We start from the raw sequence: 22510 nt of genomic DNA, 5'->3' as shown, positions 1-22510 counted from the left end.
AGCAAGTTTATCAAAGGTGGAGTATATTATTGTGATATGTTTCTGCACCGTTTCAAAGGTTCCTGATGTACAAAAATAACTTTAACCAAATCCAATAACAGATGTCCATTCTAAAATTAGAAGGAACAAGTTTTGAAAGAAGTGTATTCATTAGTAGGACCTGAAATAGCGTCTAACAGCAATGATGGTATTTTAGTTTAATTGTGGAATTGTTTTTAAATGATGAGATGTTATGATGTGAAATGCAATATGTGAAGGGATGGTGGAAACAAACAGCATTCAGAAAGGAACTGAATAAACAGTTGAAGAGAAAGTTTTATAGAACTTTGGGGAAAAAAGCATGGAAATGTGTCTATTTGGATATTTGAACTATTGGGCCACACATGCTCAATAGATTGAATTGATTCTCCCTTGCCAGCCATTTGATCCTTTGATATAATCACAGGAACCAACACAAGTTCTGAGTCAGATATCAGAATAGTACAAATTTGCAAACGTTAGGATGTGGTTACTTCTGTCACTCAGTCTCTCTGAGTTAGCAGCAATCTGCCTGGGTATCAGTCAGTGCAAATGTCACTTACTAAGTATAATTTTGAACGGCTGCCTTTTGTTTGCTGTTTGTAAATGTTAATGTGAGAACATTCACTGATCTAATCTGTATTTATTTATCAGCAAAAATTAGTGGCGTGCAAAAATAAAGATTAAGGAACCGAACTTGACGTGATGTGCAAAATCTACCTTCTGACAATTGTTTTCTTCTGGTGTTTTGCAGAAGGTAAGATTTCTTTTATTATGTTTTGTTTCTTTTTTTTTCTTTTAAACCTTATCCATTCTTTTCAATGGATGTGAGGAATTTGAGTGTGGTATAAAGCACATGGGGCTCCCGCAACATCCACATTCATTTATTATGTGAAATCAGTCCAGCAGCCAGAGTACATATAGGCGTGACAAAGCACATGGGAGAAGTGCAAGGATAAATTACACCTATTTTAAAAGATAGAGAGTCTGAATAGTAAGGCAGATGAACTAGGTATGTGATTAGCGCTTGGGAATATGATATTGTTGCTATCAGGGAGACATGGTTAAAAGAAGGGCAGTACCGGCAACTTGATATCCAAGGTACAGAATCTTCAGGCATGACAGTGGATGTAAAAGAAGAAGTGGCATTACAATATTAATTAAGGAGTCCATTACTGCAGTTCGGAGAGATGATATCCACGAAGACTCTTCAAATGAGACCATATAGATAGATCTTAGGAACAAAAAGGAGGTTTCATTCAACGATGTTATATTTCAGTCTTGCTAACAGGCAGCGGGAAGTAGAGCAGGTATGTAGGGGTGTGAGAATAATAGGATTATAATAATTGGGGATTTCAACTTCCCTAATATTAACTGGGATTGTTTTAGTGTGAAAAACTTGGAGTGGAATTTTTAAAGTGCATCCAGGAGAGCCTTGTAAGCATGTTCATAGAAGTTCCCACCAGAGAAGGGGCAGTACTGGACCAGTGTAGCATGTAGCCAGCAAGTGGCTGGAGTGTCAATAGGAGAGCATTTTGGAGATAGTGACCATAGCTCTATAAGTTTCAAGGTAGTTATGAAAAAAAGGATAAGGATGGACTGGAAGTTAATGTCTTGAATTAGAAGAAGGCTGATTTCAATACCATAAGACAGTACCTGGCAAAAGTAGACTGGGAGCAGCCACATCTGACAAGCAGCATAGAAAGTGTAGGAGTCCACCTGAAATTATAAGGGAAAAAAGGGAACACAAAATGTCAATGGGGGACAGGATTAAGAACATTCCAAAGCATTTTATAAGTATATTATGGGTAAGAGAATAACCAAGGGAAGAGCAGAGCCCACAAGGGACCACAGAGAAAACATTCAGACGGATAGGATTAATCTCACTTGGAAAGCCAGGGAGTAATCAACTAGTCAGCATGGCTTAGTTGGGGGTAGTTCTTGTCCGACCAATTGGATTGAAATTTTCAAAGAGGGAACAGAATGTATTGAAGAAGCAGTGCAGGTGATGAAAGTTACCTGGACTTCAGTAAGGCCTTTGACAAGGTCCCACACAGGAAACTTCCTAAAGGTTAGAGTCCTTGGGATCCAGGGCAAGTTGGCAAATTAGATCCAAAATTGACTTGGTGTTAAGAGACAAAAGGTAATGGTGGACGTTTGTTTTTGTGATCAGAAACCTGAAACAGTGATGAACAACTGTAATCGGCGTGGACTTGTTGGGCTGAAGGGCCAATCTTTGTGTTTTACGGCTATGATTCTATTTGTCACAACGTAGATTAAGATGTGAAATACTTTTTTTAATAATTGGATTAATTAGCATAAAATATTTATTACCTTTTAGAAATCTTGGTAAAGCCTTAAAATGCTTAAATTGTAATTGATAGTTTGACAAAGTGTAGGTTGTCCTGAATTAGTTTTTAATATTCACTAAGGTAAGTGTTTGAATGAAGCACATCACAAAGGAAGGTATTGCTTTTCTCAGGGGCACTTAAAACATAGGGAACAGCAAGATATTTACTATAAAAACACAGTTGCTCAGTTGTCAAGGTGAAATTGAAAATCTCAAATATTTATTGTATTTCATATGAAAAGTTGGAATAGTATTAGCTCAGATGACTTGATTGTGAAATTGCTGCATCTGGGTGCAATAAATGCTCTAATGCAGAGTTGGGATTGTATACTTTTACATCAGTGTATAATGCACATTCAATGCACTGTATATCGTATAATGTGCAGAGGAAACATTTAATGTAATTCCTGTTAAGCAATGAATTCTTAGCAATGCAACTCATCCTGGATGGGTAAATAAATAGATTATTGTGCAATTGGCTGTGCTGTCGGCAAATATGGATAGTAAAGTTCCAGGTTTGAATCAAATGAACTTGAAGGTACAATGCACGCAGTGTCTGATGGTGGAAAGGTTGTACATTTGGGTGGCTGTCTGGCATTGGTACTGATAGATTTGACTGTTCAGGTGCAACCACGTTCTAAATTTGGAGTGCTCTAAAACGATAGAATCCTAACCCACGCCATTCCATTCAATCCAGCGTTTGTTGTAAAACTTTGGCCCCCAGTTAAGCTGCACCACAACTTTAAAATATTCATGGAAAACAAATAAAACTGCAGATGCTGGAATCTGAAGTAACAACAGAAATGATGGAAGAACTCAGCCAGTCAAGCAGCAACTGAGGAAAGAGAAACCAATTACATTTTCAGGCTGAAGACCGTTACTGGAAGTTATCAGACTGATCTCGCTTTGTTGCAGCTTTGCAACAGATGGACAAGGTGTACAAAGGGAGCTGTTAAAAATCAGCAAGACAGACTTTTATACCCATTGAATTTTAATGCGATTATTCCATGTAAGATTCACTTGTCCCACTGAATCAGTCTCAGTATTTCTCCCACACGCTCAATGCTCAAGCTCTCTTAATTATCCTGATTTCAAATTGTTATACAATTCATTTTATAAAATAACTTAACTTCTTCAACAGGGTTAGTAGCGCAGAATTCCAAAATCTAATAACCTAGAGTGTAAAGGACTTTAAATGCATTTCCATTTAGTGGTCATTTTAAGTTAATACTCTGATCATACTACTGTTTAGGGTCAGGTGCAACAGGATGAAGAGATTAAAAACTTGCCTGTGTTTTATAATCCCATTAGTAACGGGCTCTGTGTGAAGGCAAATTAATGAACGAGTGTGAAATGCAGCATCAGGTGAGAAGATGAGCCACGTCCATGTTTCATGAATGTTTCGGAATTATTTAAAGAGGATGGCACAGTGGCACAGCTGCCTCACAGTGCCGGAGACCTGGGTTCAATCCTGACATCAGGTATCGTCTGTGTGGAATTTGCGCATTCTCCCTGTGACCGTGGGGGTTTCCTTCAAGGACTTCAGTTTCCTGCCATATCCCAAAGATTTGTGGTTTGGCAGGTTAATTGGCCACTGTAAATTGCCCCTGGTGTGTGAGTGGTAGAAACTGGAGGGAGTTGAGAATGTCAGGGAAAGAAAAAATAGCATCAACATAGTATTAGTGTAAATGGGTGGTTGATGGATGGTGTGTACTCGGTGAGCCAAGGAGCATATGTCCATGCTGTATCTCTCTATGACTCGATAAAGTGGAATGAGACTTCAGGCCCTATGGGTCCAGCAAGTGCAGAGCAGATATCAACATTAGATCACACTGGCATAACAGTGGAGTGTAGGTCGGCTGGTGTTGTGGTAAGCCAGTGCTCTGATCAGATACACGTTGAATAGTGGAGTTGTAACATGCCCAAGGAGCTAAATGAAGTACTTCTGTATCACTCTATAATTTTCTGAAACTATAATACAAAGCTGAGGATTCATTGTCATCTTCCCAAATGCCTCTGTACAGCAGCATTCCGTAGGCCTTCTGCTTTTTCAACAATACTCTGTTTTTCTATTCTTGCCACTAAAATGGATAATCTCACATTTCCCCACATTAAATCCATCTGCGAATACATTGCCAGCCCTGACTCCCATCAGTTTGCCTCATACTTCTTTTCTCCTGGTAATAATAACTATTATCCTCTCCCTTCGCCCCTAATTTTTTTACTACTGTTGAGACATTTTTAGTGTCTTCATCATGAAGAAAGATACAAATTATTTGTTCAAAAGTTCTTAATTCCCCTGACTCAATATCTGAAGGGCCAACATTTGCTTTAGCTTCTCTTTCTTTAAAATTACTTATTAGCATTTTTTAAAATTTCCTACTGAGAATCTGCTTTCTCTCTGTTATCATTTTAATCATCCTTTGCTGGTTTCTACCCATTCTAGCAATCTTTGCAAAATCATATGCCTTTTCTTTCAATTTTAAACCATCTTAAAACTTTTTTGTTAGCCATGGAATTGGGCAGCTGATTTCTACATGAGGCATGAATGAAAGATGTTGAAAAAATAAATTTAGTAAAAAAGTTCTTCAAACACTTTTTTCTTAATAACTTGGCCAGCTGTGTAGATGACAGGGTAGATGTAAAATGTTTCTACTATTGGAAGAGTCCTGAAGGAGGGGACATAGTTACAAGATAAGAGAGTGGTCATTTAAAACTGATGTGTGTAGGAATTCCTTCTCACAGAGCGTGGTGTATCTCAGGAATTGTTTACTTTGGAGGATTGTGGAGGCTAGATCAATGGAGGCATTTAAAAGTGAGGTAGATACATTTTAGAAAGATTGGGAAATTGAGGGTTATAGGGAACAGACACAAAGGAAGAGTTGAGGCCAAGGGCAGAGCAGCCATGATCATATTGAACAGTGGGACAGTCTGGAGGGGCCAAGTGGCCTACTCCTGATCTAAATTTCTGTGTTCCTGTCGATCGTGAAGGTAAAAGGTTTGGTGTTATTCCAAAAATAATTTGTAACCTGTGTATGGATATCTGGGAGTTCTCACCTTAAACCTATTCCCTCTAGTACTTGACATTTCCACCCTGGGAAAAAGACGCTATGTCTCTCATAATTTTATATACTTCCATCAGGTTGCCTCTCAACCTCTGATGCTCCAGACAAAACAATCCAAGTTCGTCCAACCTCTCCTTATAGCTTATACCCTTAATCCAGGCAGCATCCTGGTAAACCTGTACCCTCCACATCCTTCCTGCAATGGGGCGACCAGAACTGCACACAGTATTCCAAATGCAGCCTAACCAAGGTTTTATACAGCTGCAACATTTTATACTCAACACCCCCAACTGCTGAAGGACAAGTATGCCGTACGCCTTCTTTACCACCCTATCGACTTGTGTTGCCACTTTCAGGGAGCTATGGGCTTGTACCCCAAGATCCCTCTGTACATCAATGCTCCTAAGGGTCCTGCCATTTACAATATACTTTTGCTCTTGTATTTGACCTCCCACGAGTGTCCGTGATTAACTGTGTCCTCAGCTGTGTCTTAAGCTCTTGAATTCCCTTCCTAAATCCCTCTCTCTGCCTGTATTTCTTCCTATAAGGCACTCCTTAAATCATGAAAATGCTGGAAACACTCAGCATGTCAGGCAGCATCTGTGGAAAGAAAACCATTAATGCTTCAGGTCTAGAAACCTTCATCAGACATTAACTTTTTCTTTCTCTACAGCTAATGATGCTGCCGGACCTGCTGAACGTCTCCAGCATTTTCTGTTTCTATTCCACTGCAGTTTTTTTGAGTTTTCACTCCTTAAGTCCTGCCGCTTTGACCAAGCTCTTGGTTATCAGCTGCAATAACTTTTTTGTGCCTCAATGTTAAACCTTTTTTAATAGTGCCTCCTGTGAACCATTTTGGAAAGCTTTGCTTTGTAAAGATGCTTTACAAATGCAAGTTGCTGTTATAGTAAATTCTCCTTAATTCTTGGAAACTGAAATGGAATATTACAAAAACAAAATGCTGCATGTCCTGGAAACTAAAATAAAATAGGAAAGACGTAACAGGCTGATAACGCCTGTAAACTAAGAAACACCGCAAATGGAAAATGTCAGAGATGAACAGTTAATAAACCCAGACAATGCTGGGGAGGGAGCGTACAGATGGATAAGATACAGAAGAAGGCAGCAATGATTCAATGACAAAACAGGTGATGACATAAAACAAGAAATGATAAAAGGATAAGTAAACATAAAGCCAAGGATGAGTACAGAGAACGACTGAGAAAATATTGTTAACCGATAAAATAAAATATTAAAGAGAAATCTGGAAAAAGCATCATAAGATTTCAGTGTTAATTTGGAAAGAAAGTGATGTGCGTTTCTGTGTCTCTGATGTTCCAGAGCACTTCACATATTGATTTTAGTGTGTCAGCCTCCTGATTTTCTTATGCAATGCATGCAAAGCCAACGTCCCTCATTTCCCCTGAGAATGCACGAGCGAGCTGCCTTTGTACACTGAGTGACTAGGCCAGCAGACAGTTAAGAGTCGTGTTGTTGTGGAGTTCTATTCAAACCAGAAACAAAAACTGGAGGATCAGCTGAACCTTTGCAACAACCTGGTAGCTTCACCATTTCTGAATCAGTTTTTTTTTAAATTAACTCTGGTGGGATTTGAACCTGCGTACTTGTGTCTCTGGGTCAGTAGTCCAGGCCATTTACCTAACCACAATGCTTCTGAACTCTTCTCCAGCTTTCCTTCCTGAAGAGAACAGTGAAAATCGATTTCAGTGTATCACTTTCAAAGTGCATCACTGCTAAACGATAACCTGAGAACAGCAGCGACCCATGAGTAATATTCAGCTGAATTATTAGTTAACTGTTTTGATAGTGCTAATTGAGGAATTAATGTTGTCCAGTATATCTTTCATTGGGATCTATTTCATTCAACTGAACATAGACTGCTTAACACCCTATTCAATGCAGCAAATCGTTGCTCCCTCAGTATCACACTGATGGACATTCTCAGATTTTGGATTTCAATCCTGGGGAGGAACCTAACCCCATTATCTTCTCACACAAAGGCAATCTGTGCTTTGAAGTTAAACTTGCTTTTGCACTGGGCCACAACATTGAGAATTGATTGTACCTGAATAAAACTGATTATTGAAGAGTGAAGTATAGTAAATTGCATGCATTACTTAATTTAAGTCAGTTACAGTCCCCAACTGGGAAAAGATATGACCCGTACTTGTCTTTGTGAAGTGAGTGGTTTGTAATTATAAATATTTTAATAATGTTATTTTCAGAGGAGCTAGAAGAAGGGACATAGTTAATTGTACCACTGAGCCACGCAGTATCAGGAAAGCTCGGGACATGCCCTCTTCTCGTTACTACCATCGGGGAGGAGGTACAGGAGCCTGAAGACCCACACTCAACAAATCAGAAACGGCTTCTTCCCCTCCGTCATCAGATTTCTGAATGGTCCATGAACCCAGAATACTACCTCGTTATTCTTTCTTTGCACTATTTATTTATTTTTGTAACTTATAGTAATTTTTATACCTTTGCACAGTCCTGCTGCTGCTGCAAAGCGTCAAATTTCATGTCATATAAGTCAGTGATAATAAATCTGCTTCTGATTCTGTGTCAGACTTGTTCCCAGAGTTAAATCAGAGGATCTGACCAAAGCTATTGAATTGAACTTCTGATGTCTTCTGTGTGTGTGTGTGTGTGTGTGTGTGTGTGTGTGTGTGTGTGTGTGTGTGTGTGTGTGTGTGTGTGTGTGTGTGTGTGTGTGTGTGTGTGTGTCTGTCTGTCTGTCTGTCTGTCTGTTTGTGTTCTTTTACAAGACTTTTGGTCTCACATTCTGCTCTCCTATCTGACCACATCTTAACTTGCACTGTCCCAGCCACCAGAACCACCGCTTGTTGACCTACATTGGCTCCTGGCAAAGTTATTTTAATATCCTCACTCTTGTCAACACTCTCCCAATCTCTGAACTCTCCTCCAGCCCTACAACCCTCTGAAATATCACCAATACACTACAATTGGTGGCCATGCCTTATTTCAGAATTTCCTCCCTAAATCTCTGTCTCTCTACCCTATTTCTTCCTTTAAAACCTTCCTTAAAAATCAGCCCTTTGACCAAGCTTCTGATCATTAGCCCTAATATATTCTTACATACCTGCATCAAATTTTGTGAACAGTTGTGGGGGAATTTTGTAACATTTACTATACAAATGCAAGTCGATGCTTTGAGTTGGTGTGTGCACACAAACGTCTGTTTGGTCTAGAATTTCTTCAGCACCTCCACAAGGGTGTTAAACAGTCACTGTGTAAACTATACTGTTTGGCAGTTCAACAGCACGCTGGTCCCAAGGTGTTAACCTTGTGCAAGACTGATGCAGTAGCAGTTAAAACTTTCACTGGTGAGTTGTACCATGTGGGAAGAAGGGTCTGGTGTGTGGGAAGGGTCACAAGTCAGAAGCAGTCTCACAGCGAGATTGGGTGTGGGCTATTGGTGGAGGGGATGGTTGGGTGAGGGAACTTCCAGAAGGTGGCGAGTTAGGGGGCTGCCATTGGTGGATTGTGGAGATGGAAGGGTCATGGTCAGTCTTGGGCAGATGGAAGGGTTCAGATTATTAGTGAGTGGAGAGACTCAGGTCACAAGCTTGGGTGAGGGGTGTAGATGTAGTTTCATTGTGGAGAGTGATTCTACGTGAGCAAAAGACAAATCAGTGAGCTTCACCCATTCCATGTCTTTGCTTCTGAGTTTTCCTGTATCCAACACACAACACAGAAGGACCCCAGGCATTAACTGTGGTGCCCACAGAGTACTATCCACAGGTCATGCTGCAGAAATAGACCTTCACGATGGTTGTATGCCTGGCTTCAGTGTTACTTCACAGGATCCATCTGAGCCCGGAGTCTGATGCTGAGAACCATGAGATAAGCTACCTACCCAGCTTTCTCCCACCTCCCCACACCTACACTTATCGCCAGCAACAACATCCAAACCCCCATCTCACAGACCTCACCAGGTATCGCCAACCCTCCTCTCCCATCAGCACTGATTTCCTGACTTGCTTTTAGGCTGCACTGTTACAAAGTAGAAATCACAACCGCCAAGTTACATGCAGCAAGGCCTTCAAACTGCAATGTGACACTGAAAATGGAGCACCTCCCTCAAGTTCAAGTTCAAGTTCGTTGTCATGGGCCTATATACTCAGGGTGTAAATGCCATGAAAATTAGCTTTTTCCAGCAGCAGCACAGTACATTACAAACATGACAAACGTAAGTTAACAAAAACTTATATTAACATAAATTATACATAAGTTACACAGCAAAGTAAACAACATAAACATAATGACATTAGTGCAAGTTGAGAGAGAGAGAGAGAGAGAGAGAGAGAGAGAGAGAGAGAGAGAGAGAGAGAGAGAGAGAGATAGTCCAAGGTAGTGTTAAGGTTTTTCAGATCAGTTCAAGAACCGAATGGCAGTGGGGAAGAAGCTATTATTGAACCTTTTGTGTTTTTATTATCAATCTTTATTTTAAAATATGTGTGAAAATCCTGTTTTTTAATTATTTTCTTTCTTGCCAATCTGATTTCCTCTTCCTTATAGAAGCTGAAGATTGAGAGGGCAACAATGAAACATTCCCACGGATCGGGAGATGTGACATTATGTTTCTTCCATGCAACACATGTGGTTTTTACACTGAAACACGGCTCAGTGTAGGAACAATGTGATGTGGGAGAATGTGGGCGCGAGCCAGATATGCATGATCTCCATGTGCAGTGCACTGTTACTCTAAAGCACTCTGCAGCGCACAGCACAAAGACTGTTGCAAGTTTGACGGTTAACATTTTCTTTATGTTCTGTACTAGATACAGCAGCCGAAACAAATAAAAACAACCTGATCTTGAAGCAAGCTGGAGATAACGTCACCCTGACTTGTAAATACCAACCTAGATCTAATCCAAATGACTACTTGGACATCGAGTGGACGGTCAGAAGTAAAATCTTTAATGAATCAGATAAAATGGTAAATAAATACACAAGACTTGAGGCTAAAAGTTACTGAAGGTTTCACCATTTTCAGATATAGATAAATCACATTGTCAGATTAACAGAAGTCTGTGAGAAAGCGGAATTGGTGGTGACACAGTGCATCGTCTTTAATCTAGTTGAATCATTCCTCAGTCAAACAAAAGGAGTTGAATCCAGTCACTGGGTCTTATCTATTGTCACCCTAAAGCTGGATACTAATGGTTGAGAGATGGTCTTTCCTCCCACAGCATTCTAGAAAATGGTGCAGTGTGGACTACTTTTACCACAGGCCGAGATCCCAGACTTTGTAGTCCTTTCTCCAAACTTCGCTGCCTCTCTAACTCTCCCTCCTCCTTTAAACTGATGCATGAAACCTGTCCATTTTAGCATAAATTGACGTAATTTTTGACTTGAACGAGGTGGGCTCAAAGGGCCCATCTCCACGCTGTACGGTTCTATGATTCTTCCAACCCTTCCAGTCCTAACTCTTCTTTGGCTCAGAGTCAATTCTTGTCCCTTTTAGGAACTTTGGATGTTTTATTACTTTTATCAAAGTACAAGTTCTGGAAGCCCATTATGTTCATCCAGAACTTATTCACAACATGAGAGAAAAGAAGAACCCACGCTGTGTGAACCTGTGGACATTTTGAGGACTCATGTGTCAATTGACTTATGTCACTTCCAGATGGCAGCGTAAGTGAAGGAGCACGTGGCCTCACTATTGTACCCAAGAACTGTTGCAAAGTACTTTTCTGAAATAAAATTTAAAGGCTTTCAATTTTTACCTAGAAAATACATCAATTGGAAAAGTTAGGCAATTAGTAAAATAATCTGATATAAAATCAAAATTAAAACCATTGAGAAGGCTTGCAAATTAATATTTGAGAATAATTTTCTGAACATAAGAAGTAGGACTGAAGAAGATCATACAGCCTATCATGCCTTTTCTGCTGTTCAAAAGATCATAGTTGATCTAATCCTGGCCTCGACACCTTTCCTGCTTTTTCCCCGTAATCTTCAACTCCACTGCAGTCACAGAACCACACAGCTCGGGAACAGGCCCTTCAGCCCATGATGTCTGCACCGACCGGGCAGGCACAGTAGTGTAGTGGTTAGCATAACGCCATTACAGTGCCAGCAACCCAGGTTCAATTCCAGCCACTGTCTGTAAGGAGTTTGTATGTTCTCCCCATGTCTGCGTGGGTTTCCTTCGGGTGCTCCGGTTTCCTCCCACATTCCAAAGACGTACGGGTTAGGAAGTTGTGGGTATACTATGTTGGCGCCGGAAGCGTGGCAGCACTTGCGGGCTGCCCCCAGAACACTACGCAAAAGATGCATTTAACTGTGTGTTTCGATGTACATGTGACTAATAAAGAGATATCTTACCATGATGCCAATGTAAACTAATCCCATCTGCCTGCACCCTCTACTCACTGTGTAAAAAAAAACCTGCCTTGTAAATCTCCATTAAATTTTCCCCCTCTCACCTTAAACCTATGTCCTTTGGTATTTGACATTTCCACCCTGGAAAAAAGAATCTGACCATTTACTCTGTCTATGCCTCTCATAATTTTGTATACTTCATCCGGTCTCCCCTCTGTCTCCGACATTCTGGAGAAAACAATACAAGTTTGTCCAACCTCTCCTTATAGCTAGTACTCTCTAATTCAGGCAATATCCTGGTGAACCTCTTCAGCACCCTTTCCAAACCTCCACATCCTTTCTGGAATGCGGCAACCAGAACTGCATGCAATTCTCCAAATGTGACCTAACCAAAGTTTTATACAGCTGCAACATGGCTTCCCGACTTTTATACTCAGTGCCCCGATCAATGAAGCCAAGCGTACCACATACCTTCTCTACCACCCTATCCATTTGTGGTCACTATGGACTACTGTGGCTTGTACCATGGAACATAGAACAGTACAGCACAGAACAGGCCCTTCGGCCCACAATGTTGTGCCGACATAGCTAATCCCTCCTACCTACAGAATGCCCATATCCCTCCATTTTCCTCTCATTCATGTGCCCATCTAAGCCCCCCTTAAAAGCCCCCAATGAATTTGCCTCCACCACCCTATCAGGCAACGCATTCCAGGCATCCACCACTCTCTCAGTAAAAAAACTCAGTTGGACTTGTACCCCAAGATCCCTCTATACATCAAAGCTCCTGAGGATCCTGCCATTTACTGTATACCTTCCTCTTGCATTTGACCTCCCAAAATGCACCACCTCATACTCGTCTGGATTAAACTCCACCTGCCATTTCTCGGCCCAAATTTCCATCCGATCTATATGCCGCCATACCCTTTGACAACCTTCCTCACTATCCATAATTCCACTAATTTTAATGTCATCTTCAAACTTCCAAATCAGACCACCTACATTTTTGTCGACAAACAACAGAAGTACCAGCACTAATCTTTGTGGAACATCACTGGTCATAGAATAAATTCTTACAGGGCTTGACAGACTAGATACAGGTAGGATGTTTTCCTTGGAGGAATCTCGAACCTCAACACTGGAATCATCAAAGTCAAAGTCAAATTTATTGTCATTTGCACAACTACACGTATGCACACGTGCAATGAAAAACTTACTTGCAGCAGCATCACAGGCACATAGCATCAGATAAGCAGCAGTCACAAGAAAAACATAAATGCCCTGAATATGACTCCATGAAGAGACTTTCAGGGTAGTGTTCATGATCAGTTAGTATTCCTTTACTTTACAGATAAACCAATCACACAATGTGACTATGACCAAAAAGGTTTTAAGGGTCACGAGATTGATTGCAGGGATATCCTGTATGGTTTGTTTTATGAGGGATATTGGAACAGGTTGGGTCCATAGTCAATGGCGTTTAGAAAATAAGGAGTGATCTCACTGAAACATTTTAGATTCTCAGGTAGATACAAGGGTGGATTCAGTCAGAATAACACTCCTCCATCACTGCTCCTTGTCTTCTGTAACCAAGCCAATTTTGAATCCAATCTACCAAGTCACTGTGGATCCCAAGTGACTTAATCTGGATCAGCCTACCATGAAGCACCAGTCTGAAAACCTATTAATATCAGCCTTGAATATAGTCAATGACTCAGCCTACAAGTTCTCTACGGTAGAGAACTCCAAAAGTTTATGACCTCTGGGAGAAGACTTTTTTCCATTTCTTCATCTCAAAAGGTCAACCTCTCACTCTGAACCTACACCTGAGTTCTAGATGGAATTGTTATCTAAGCATCCACCCTTGTATCTACCTGAGAATCTAAAATGTTTCAGTGAGATCACTTCTTATTTTCTGAACTCCAATGAAAATGGACCCAACCTGTTCCAATATTCCTCATAAGACAACCCATGTATCCTGCAATCAATCTTGCGACCCTTATAACTTTTATTGTCATAGTCACATTGTGTGATTGGCTTATAAAGTAAAAGAAAACTAACCAATCATGAACGTTACCCTGAAAATCTCTTCTAGACTCCTCATCCAGGGAAAACATCCTACCTCCATGCAGTCTGTCAAGCCCTGTAAGAATTTTATAAGTTTGAGGCAGAATAAGCCAGCAGTAATTTGAAGATGCTGCAGCTTAAGGGTGAAAAGTCAGCAAAGAGACCACTGGGTTAGCTATATTGGTAGGAGACACAGTATCACTATCGGTTTTGGAACTGGAGCACTTTAGCATGTGTGGAGGCAGGCAATGTTGTGGAGATGGGAGTATGTTCTCTGAGTAATAGGCTTAGCTCAGAGTCCAATACAACTCACAATGTGCAAGGCATTGATTGAGAAAGAGAAAGAGGGGCAGGTATGGTAGTGTAGTGGTTAGTGTAACGCTATTACAGTGCCAGTGACTCGGGTTCAATTCCAGCCACTGTCTGTAAGGAGTTTGTACGTTCTCCCTGTGACTGCGTGGGTTTCCTCCGGGTGCTCCGGTTTTCTACCACATTCCAAAACGTACGGGTTAGGAAGTTGTGGGCATGCTATGTTGGCAACGGAAGTGTGGCAACACTTGCGGGCTGCCCCAGAACACCCAATGCAAAAGATGCATTTCACTGTGTGCTTCGATGTACACGTGACTAATAAAGATCTTAATCTTTAAAGATCTTAGTCTCAATCTTAATCTTAATCTTAAAATTACTATGACTGAGGGCATATAGATCTGGATGAGGAAAGGAGAAGACTGTGGTGGTCATAGTATGTGGAGAGGAAGAGGTGTCTTTTCTGGAGGGATCCATTATATTCATATATGTGAGAATGCAGACTTTGATTCTCACACTGTGTTGAGTTAACTTGGGTGATATCAAAGTCGCGATAAATGTTAGGAATACCCACATTATTTACATGTTTAACAAAGAAAGACAAGCACTGGTAATTTTAAGTAAATATTACCTTTCATTTGAAATTGGAAATACTTATTACATTATATTATAAAAAGAGGTGACCCCACATGAAAATGCCGTCCCACTGTCCAACATGGACAGTTTCATTTCGGACGTCTTAGCAAATCTGGTTAATCTTGTAGCTTGGATAACTAGAATAGCTTTGATGCACTGAGAATAAACCGCACCTTATATTACATACTAGAAATGTTCACGCAAGAAAATAATTAGCAGTTATGACATCAGATGGGAAAGATTAAAGTAACTTTGGTGGCTTGGCTAATTGACAGACAAAATAGAAAGGAAGCTGTTTTTAAAGCCTATTTGAAATGGTGTTAGACAGTTAAAATTCAAAGTCATTTTTGACAGAAGTAGCTTTTACATAGATAACTACAACATAATGGCAATGAATAGACTGCTCTTCAAGGCACCCATGAAGAGGGAAATCAGAGTCATACAGCATGGAAGCAGGCCCTTCAGCCCAACTGGTCCATGCTGACCAAGATGCCCATCCAAGCTAGTTCCATTTGTCAGCATTTGGCCCATAACCTTCTAAACCTTTCCTATCCATGTACCTGTCCAACTATCTTTTAAAAGTTGTCACTGTACCTGGCTTAACCACTTCCCCTGGCAGCTCATTCCATATATGGACCATTCTCTGTGTGTGTAAAACAAAAAGTTGCCCCTCAGGTTCCTATTAAATCTTTCCCCTCTCACCTTAAAACTATGCCCTCTGGTTCTTGATTCCCCAGCCCTGGGAAAAAGACTGAGTGCATTCGCCCTATCTATGCCCATGATTTTTTACACCTCTGTAAGATCACCCCTCAGTCTCCTATGTTCCAAGGAAAAAGGTCCTAAATCATAAAATCTAATTGATGAGGAGTGATGTATAAAGGAGCTTGATTGTTAACAGTTCCTTGAATGGTTTGAAAGATGGAAAACTTCCGCCTGGGTGGACTGATTGCTTACAGCTTTCAATAATGTCTGTCCCGTTTACCAACGGGTCTCTCGTGCTTACTTAAAGCCTGAGATTGTAATCCAAGGAAAGGCAAATAAAGATACAGGTTGGCATTGGTGTGAAACATTCCCAAAGTTGTAATTCATACTTTTTCTGGCAGATAATAACACTTTCTGGAGGAAGAGTTTATGTTTATGGTCTGCATGAGAAAATGACTTTTGCCTCCGGAAATGGGAGCCATGGAGATGCTTCTCTGTTTATCAAGTCACTGGCTGCTGCTGACAGTGGAATCTATGACTGCAAAGTGAAGATACAGGGCATAATTCATCAAGAGGCTTGGAATTTAACTGTCCAAGGTAGGACTTCATCTGTTACCGTGCTTATAAATGGGCATTGAACTGTGGCACAGAGTAATATGGATGGCAGAGTGCTGTTGTCTCAGTTCAGTGAACCAGGTTCAATCCTGATATATGACAGAGCTGCATGGAGTTTGCATTTGCTCCCCATGACCACATTGTCTCCAGTTTCCTCCCACATCCCATGTGAATCGGGCGGTGGGTATTCGGATAAACAGGGTGAAATTGATGGGCCTGTGAGAGAGAATAAGTCGCAAAGAAGTAAGTGGGAGGAATGGAATTGATGGAATTACTCCGTGTGCGATGTAGATTCGAGGGCCCGAATGACCTCCTACGTCATAAGGAAATATAAAGTGAGATATGCAGAATATAAATGTGAAAATAACCTTATGTCATACTAAATTCTGTGGCCCATTTATTAATTATTCACAATGGTAATTCGTTCTGCTTTCCCACAGAGCAAAGGCTTTCTGCACATTCATTTTCCTCAGTTAGGAGTTAAATGTTGTCCTTGGAGTCAATTTCTTCCTTTATGCTCCTTGTTTATTGGACTGTCTTTCATATAGCTCACCAGTGTAAAATGCTGGGATTTCTCTCACTTATAGATTCAACATGACACCATATTTAAGAGACAACTGTATGTTCTTAACACACATTTGTTATTCAACAATAACTAGAGATTCTGGATTACGGTTATGTTACTCATTCAGCTGCCTCAATACTGTGGCTACAAGAGCAGTTCTGGATATTCTGTGGTGAGTGACTCACCTCCTCAAAACCTTTCCACTACCTACAAGGGACATCAGGAGGAAATGAGTGTGTTTGACTTGCTTCAATGGGTTCAGTCCAAAACTCAAGAGACTTAACATTATCCAGGACAAAACAGTCTGTTAGAATGGCACTGAGGCTTAACATCCTCTCCTTCCATCACTAGCATACCACATCTGCAGTATCAGCAGGTATATGGTAACACAACCTAAAGGCTCCCATGAAAATTACAAACCTTTTCATGTGGAAATAAATCGCCATTCCTTCATTTATTGTTGATTTAAAAATTTGGAACCTTTACCCACTGTGGCAGTATCCTAAGCGTGACAACATTCCAAAGAGGGGTTCATCAGCACCTTCATAAGTGCAATTACAAATGAGCAATAAGCACCAACTAGCCAGCAAACCACTGAATTAATAAAAAATATAAAAGCTATCCACAAGCTGCTCTGAGTTAATTAAACTTAGCCCTGTTATACAGTATTTGCATTCACAATGGGTTAAATCACTACTGCACTAAGGAGGGGAAATCAACCAACCCTTTCCAATCTCATCTAATCTTCAGTAGGAAGGTGTGAAATAATGGGACCATATTGGCTGTGATGCTCCACAGTTAAGTAGACAACAATCACTACCTTGACTCTCTCAGGAAAGATGCCACCATGGATGAACATTAAATAAATCAAATGATTAGATGGCATGATGGTTGAACTTCCAAAGTACGTGGATTGCAGAAGGAAGGGAAGACCAAGGAAAGATGAGCCCCAGCCAAAAATGTAGCTTCAAGGCCTGCTGTGATCACTGGGGACGATTGGATTTTGGTTCATTTGTCTCCCAGAAGACAGATTCAGAATGGTTCTCGATAACATTCTATTGCAGTTAGTTTCTTGTCTACAGATGCTTTCCAGATCACTTGTTATTTCCTATTATTTTTATAAATCTAGTTTGGTTATGTTTATTTAATTGGGAATGCCAGGTAAAGAACAAAGAATGGAGGATCAGGATGTCACAACAGCTGCAAAGAACAATACAATGGCTCCGACAAACAGCACGATGAGCCCAGGTAAGGTGGTCTTCAAAATGCCCAAGGTGCAGTAGTTAAGGGTAAATCAAGAAAAAGGGGCTTGTATTTATAATCAAACTTTTCACAAGGTCACTACATCTCAAAGTGCTTTACAGCCACTGACATGCCTTTGAAATGTTGTGCAGGAAACATGATTTCAGGGTAGGATTCCATTGATTATGATCTTATAATGGCTGGATACTTTTTTATCAGTGGCAAAAGAACTAGAGGCAACACATGTGGTTGGGAATTGGAACAAACTGACTGAAAGGAGATTACATCGTAACTTTCAAGGCAGCCACTCACCAACTCCATCTCAAAGTGAATTGGGGCTGGACTGTCAGTGATGACTGTGCTAGCAATGCCAGCAACTGACAGATGAATAGAAAAGAATGAAAAAAAAATTAGTCACGCAGTGAAGAAATAGGCCCTTTGACCCACCGAGTCTGCACCAACCACCAAGCTCCCATTTACACTAATCCTATACTAATCCCCTTTCTTTCCCCCACTTTCTCATCAAATCTTTCTGATTCTAACATGTCCTTACACCTTGGGGTAACTTATAGTGGTATATTAACCTACCAACACATCATTGATTATGATCTTATAATGGCTGGATACTTTTTTATCAGTGGCAAAAGAACCAGAGGCAACACATGTGGTTGGGATTTGGAACAAACTGCCTGAAAGGAGATTATGTCGTAACTTTCCAGGCAGTTTGACTTATAATAACTTACAGTGGTATATTAACCTACCAAGATATCATTCAGATGAGAGAGGAAACTAGAGCCCCCAGGGGAAACCCAAGGAGAATGCACAAACTCCACATAGACAATGCCCAAGGTCAGGACTGAACCGAAGTCATTGGAACTGTGAGACAGTGAGCTTGAAGATAGAACATAGAACAGTACAGCACAGGAACATGCCCTTCAGCCCATGATATCTGTGTCAAACACAATGCCAAATTAAGCTAAATCTCTCTGCCTACACATGATCCATATCCCTCCATTTCCTGCATATTCATGAGTCTATCTAAAAGTCTCTTAAACACCACTATTGTATCTGCTTCCATCATTATCCCTGGCAGCCTCTTCCAGGCACTGACAACTTTCTGTGCAGTGAAAACTTACCCTGTACATCTCCCTTAAACTTCCCCTCCTCACCCTAAATGCATGTTCTTTAGTATTTGACATTTCTACCCTGGGAAAAAGATTCTGGCTATCTTCCCTATAATACCCTATGCCTCTCATAATTTTATAAACTTCTATCAGGTCTCCCCACAGCCTCCGACGCTCCAGAGGAAACAACCCAAGTTTGTCAAACCTCTGGCTATAGCTCATACCCTCTAATCCAGGCAGCATCCTGGTAAACCTCTTCTGCACCCTTTCCAAAGCTTCCACATCTTTCTTGTAATGCAGTCACCAGAATTGCACACAATATTCCAAGTGCGGCCTAACCAAGGTTTTATACAGCTGCAATATGACTTCCTTACCCTTATACTCAGTGCTCCACCCAATGAAGGCAAGTGTGCCGTACACCTTCTTTACCACCTTATCTACTTGCATGGCCACTTTCAGGGAGCTTTTTTCTTGGACCCCAAGATCACTCTGTACATCAATGCTGTTATGAGTCCTGCCATTAACTGTATACTTTCCCCATAGATTTGACCTCCCAAAGTGCAACATCTCACACTTGCCCAGATTAAACTCCATCTGCCAATTCTCTGCCCATATCTGTGATTGTGCTGCCCAAATATTTTTATACATTTGCAGTGCAGAACAATTAAATAAATAATCATTCTTTCTCACAGTTTGGGAAGTAGCTAACAATTGAATGAAAAGAAGTTGTAAATGAAGCATTGGTGAAGCAATTGAAATTATGAATAACAAAGTTTGTTTGCATATTTCGTGTTAATTAAATCTTTTCCTTAAAATAAGCTGAGACACTTATGGAAAGCACTTGGTGCATTGATTGCCCAATGTACCAAAACTCCAAGCCTGAGGAGCTGAAAAAGACTCAAACGTCATTAAGCTGATTACTATACTATCTTCACACCTAGATAAGAACATTTGTTTAACTAAAAACTTACACATTAGCGTAAGTGAGGTGTAAGTGATCGCTGCTGTTATTCCAACTGTGCTCCAACATTGGACGCAGTTTTGAAGCAGTTTTGCTGGAAATGTGTCTGCTTGAACCTGTGATGGTTCAGTGACAGCATTCACTTCAATGGAGAGAAATAACTTCAAGGGCATGCAAGTAATTATTTCTTAATTGATGAGTTAATTTAAATATATTTAATTCTTAACTGTCTACGTTTTTCTATTTTAAAAAAGAATTTAGCATTGTTTCATTCCAATAGTTCATTATAACAGACCACATACAATGAAGCACTGCAGAGGCATAAAATGACTTTATTTTAAGAAGGTCTTTTAAAATTTTTAGCCAGTTTGGCAGAAAGACTTACGTTCTAGGAAGCGGTATGTGGATTAAATGATCTGCCCTAGGTTCCTGGTTGGCATACCGTGTTTGATGTGATAAACCTCAGCAGTGCCAGAGTCCCAAGACATCAGACGCCACTGAATGGTGGCTTCACACTCTTTTTTTTCAGATGTTGCGGAGATCACAAAGGAGCATCCAGGGCTAGGGCTAGAGGATGGGTGTGAGTGAGGGTCTACACCTGAGGGCCTGTCTGAAGCCCAGTGAGGGTTTAGGGTAATGATGACTGGCCAAACATTGAGAGCCCAGTTGAGCCCTGGGGAAAGTTGGGAGATGGTTGGTGGTTGTTGGCCGAAGTATGGTGCCTTGTTTCTGATGTGGGGGTGGAAATCAGGGACTTGATTGGGGAGTCGGGGGTTCAGAGTCTGGGCTAATCAGGGAGGAGGTTGGAGTGGTTGGGTCAGTAGTGAGGGGAGGCCCCAAGGAAGGTAATATGACCACACAAATGGCATCTCAGTGAGGGTAATGTTATTCAAACCTGATTGCTCTGGGAGTGACCAATGACAGGGATTCCTCAAATCAGCATGCATCAAATCTGTTGGGAAATCTCCTCCACGAGCACAAAATGGAGAATGAAGTAATTCAATGTCTATCCAATGGAGCATTTATGTCAGATACGAGAGGATGAATTGGCTGCAGCACTTGGAGCAGAAATTATCATAATCATATATTCTTACCTCATTGCATAATCTTGTTGGGTCTTCATGAATTAGTAACAAACAATCTGCTGGAGGAACTTGCATTCCCTTGAAGTAATTTCTCTCCATTGAAGTGAATGCAATCACTGAACCTACGCAGGTTCAAGCAGATAGACTTCCAGCAGATTGTTTGTTGCTCCAGATTCCAGCATCCGCAGTCTCTTGTGTCTTCATGAATTCGTTTTGGAATGACCATATCGTATGTTCCAAGAACAAAAGCTACAGAGTCATAGAGTTAAACGGCACAGAAACAGAACCTTTGGCTCATAGAGTCATAGAGTTAAACGGCACAGAAACAGAACCTTTGGCTCAACTCATCCATGCCAACCAAGTTGTCAACTTGATCCAGACCAATTTTCCCACCTTTGGCCCATATCCCTCTGAACCCTTCCTACCACCTACCATTCCAGAAAACTATACGTGTAGCTCTGAAAGAAAGCAGCACTTCCCCCTCCAAATTTCTAAGCCTGCATTCTGCAAAAATCTGATATCACTGCTTGCGTGTTAGCACCTGACAATATGCTTTTCACACTGAAAACCACTTTGCATGTTAATTACCTAATCTAAACATCGAGCTAAAAAAGACTCCAGAACATCATTCAGCTGATTTCCAGTCAATCTTCACACCTAGATAAATACACGTTTAAACATAATTTTAACACATTAATTTGAAGTGTTGCAAATCCTGACTGCAGCTAATGTCCAAACTTTTTTTCAAAGTAATTGAACTACTGCTCATTTAATAATTATTCTTCTTACCCAGTAAACTATAGAAAATATGGGAACTAGACGAACATAACTTTAATTACTCAAGCACTTTATCAGTTCTTTGATGTTGATTAGAACATAGAACATGGATGAGTACAGCACAGGGACAGGCCCTTCGACCCACGATGTTGTGCCGAACTAATTAAGTGAGTAATTAAATGTCTAACTAAACTAATCCCTTCTGCCTACACAATGTCCATATCCCTTCATCCTCAGCACATCCACGTGCCTATCTTAAACGCCTCTATTGTATTTGCCTCCACTACCATCCCTGGCAGCACATTCCATGCACCCACCACTCTCTGGGTAAAGACATACGGTTTAGGAAGTAGTTGGCATGTTATGTTGGTGCCAGAAATGTGGCGACACTTGCGGGCTGCCCCAGAACACTCAACGCAAAAGATGCATTTCACTGTGTGTTGCGATGTACATGTGACTAATAAAGATATCTTATACGATTGAATTTTACATTCAGTTAGATGGAACCAAGACCAGGATTATATCCTTAAGGATAGTTACGAGGGCATAGCTAGAGCTAGCTAAAGTGGCCTGCCAAATTAGATTCAGGGATCAGTCAATTGAGCTGCAGTGGTAGACATTGAAG

General features: G+C 40.7%; 1 protein-coding gene across 1 annotated transcript; it reads left to right on the top strand.

The window, feature by feature from the left end:
• Positions 1–720: 720 nt before the first annotated feature.
• LOC127583591 (coxsackievirus and adenovirus receptor homolog) lies at positions 721–20611 on the top strand. Its single transcript, XM_052039714.1, has 5 exons — positions 721–775; positions 10260–10417; positions 15918–16113; positions 17858–17944; positions 20553–20611. Exons 1-5 carry the CDS (start codon positions 724–726, stop codon positions 20609–20611), a joined length of 552 nt encoding a protein of 183 aa, XP_051895674.1. The 5' UTR covers positions 721–723.
• Positions 20612–22510: the final 1899 nt, after the last annotated feature.

This window comes from Pristis pectinata, chromosome 27 (assembly GCF_009764475.1).
Source record: "Pristis pectinata isolate sPriPec2 chromosome 27, sPriPec2.1.pri, whole genome shotgun sequence".
Lineage (NCBI taxonomy): Eukaryota > Metazoa > Chordata > Chondrichthyes > Rhinopristiformes > Pristidae > Pristis > Pristis pectinata.
The sequence above is the reverse complement of the archived record's forward strand: the minus strand, read 5'-3'. Positions and strand labels throughout refer to the sequence as shown.

Bases quoted from the DNA above. Each gene is read 5' to 3' on its own strand.
- LOC127583591 (XM_052039714.1), top strand. From the start codon at position 724: ATGTGCAAAATCTACCTTCTGACAATTGTTTTCTTCTGGTGTTTTGCA. The intron at 776-10,259 runs GTAAGATTTCTT...GTTCTGTACTAG, and splicing joins CTTCTGGTGTTTTGCAGAAG to ATACAGCAGCCGAAACAAAT. The intron at 16,114-17,857 runs GTAGGACTTCAT...TGGGAATGCCAG, and splicing joins TTGGAATTTAACTGTCCAAG to GTAAAGAACAAAGAATGGAG.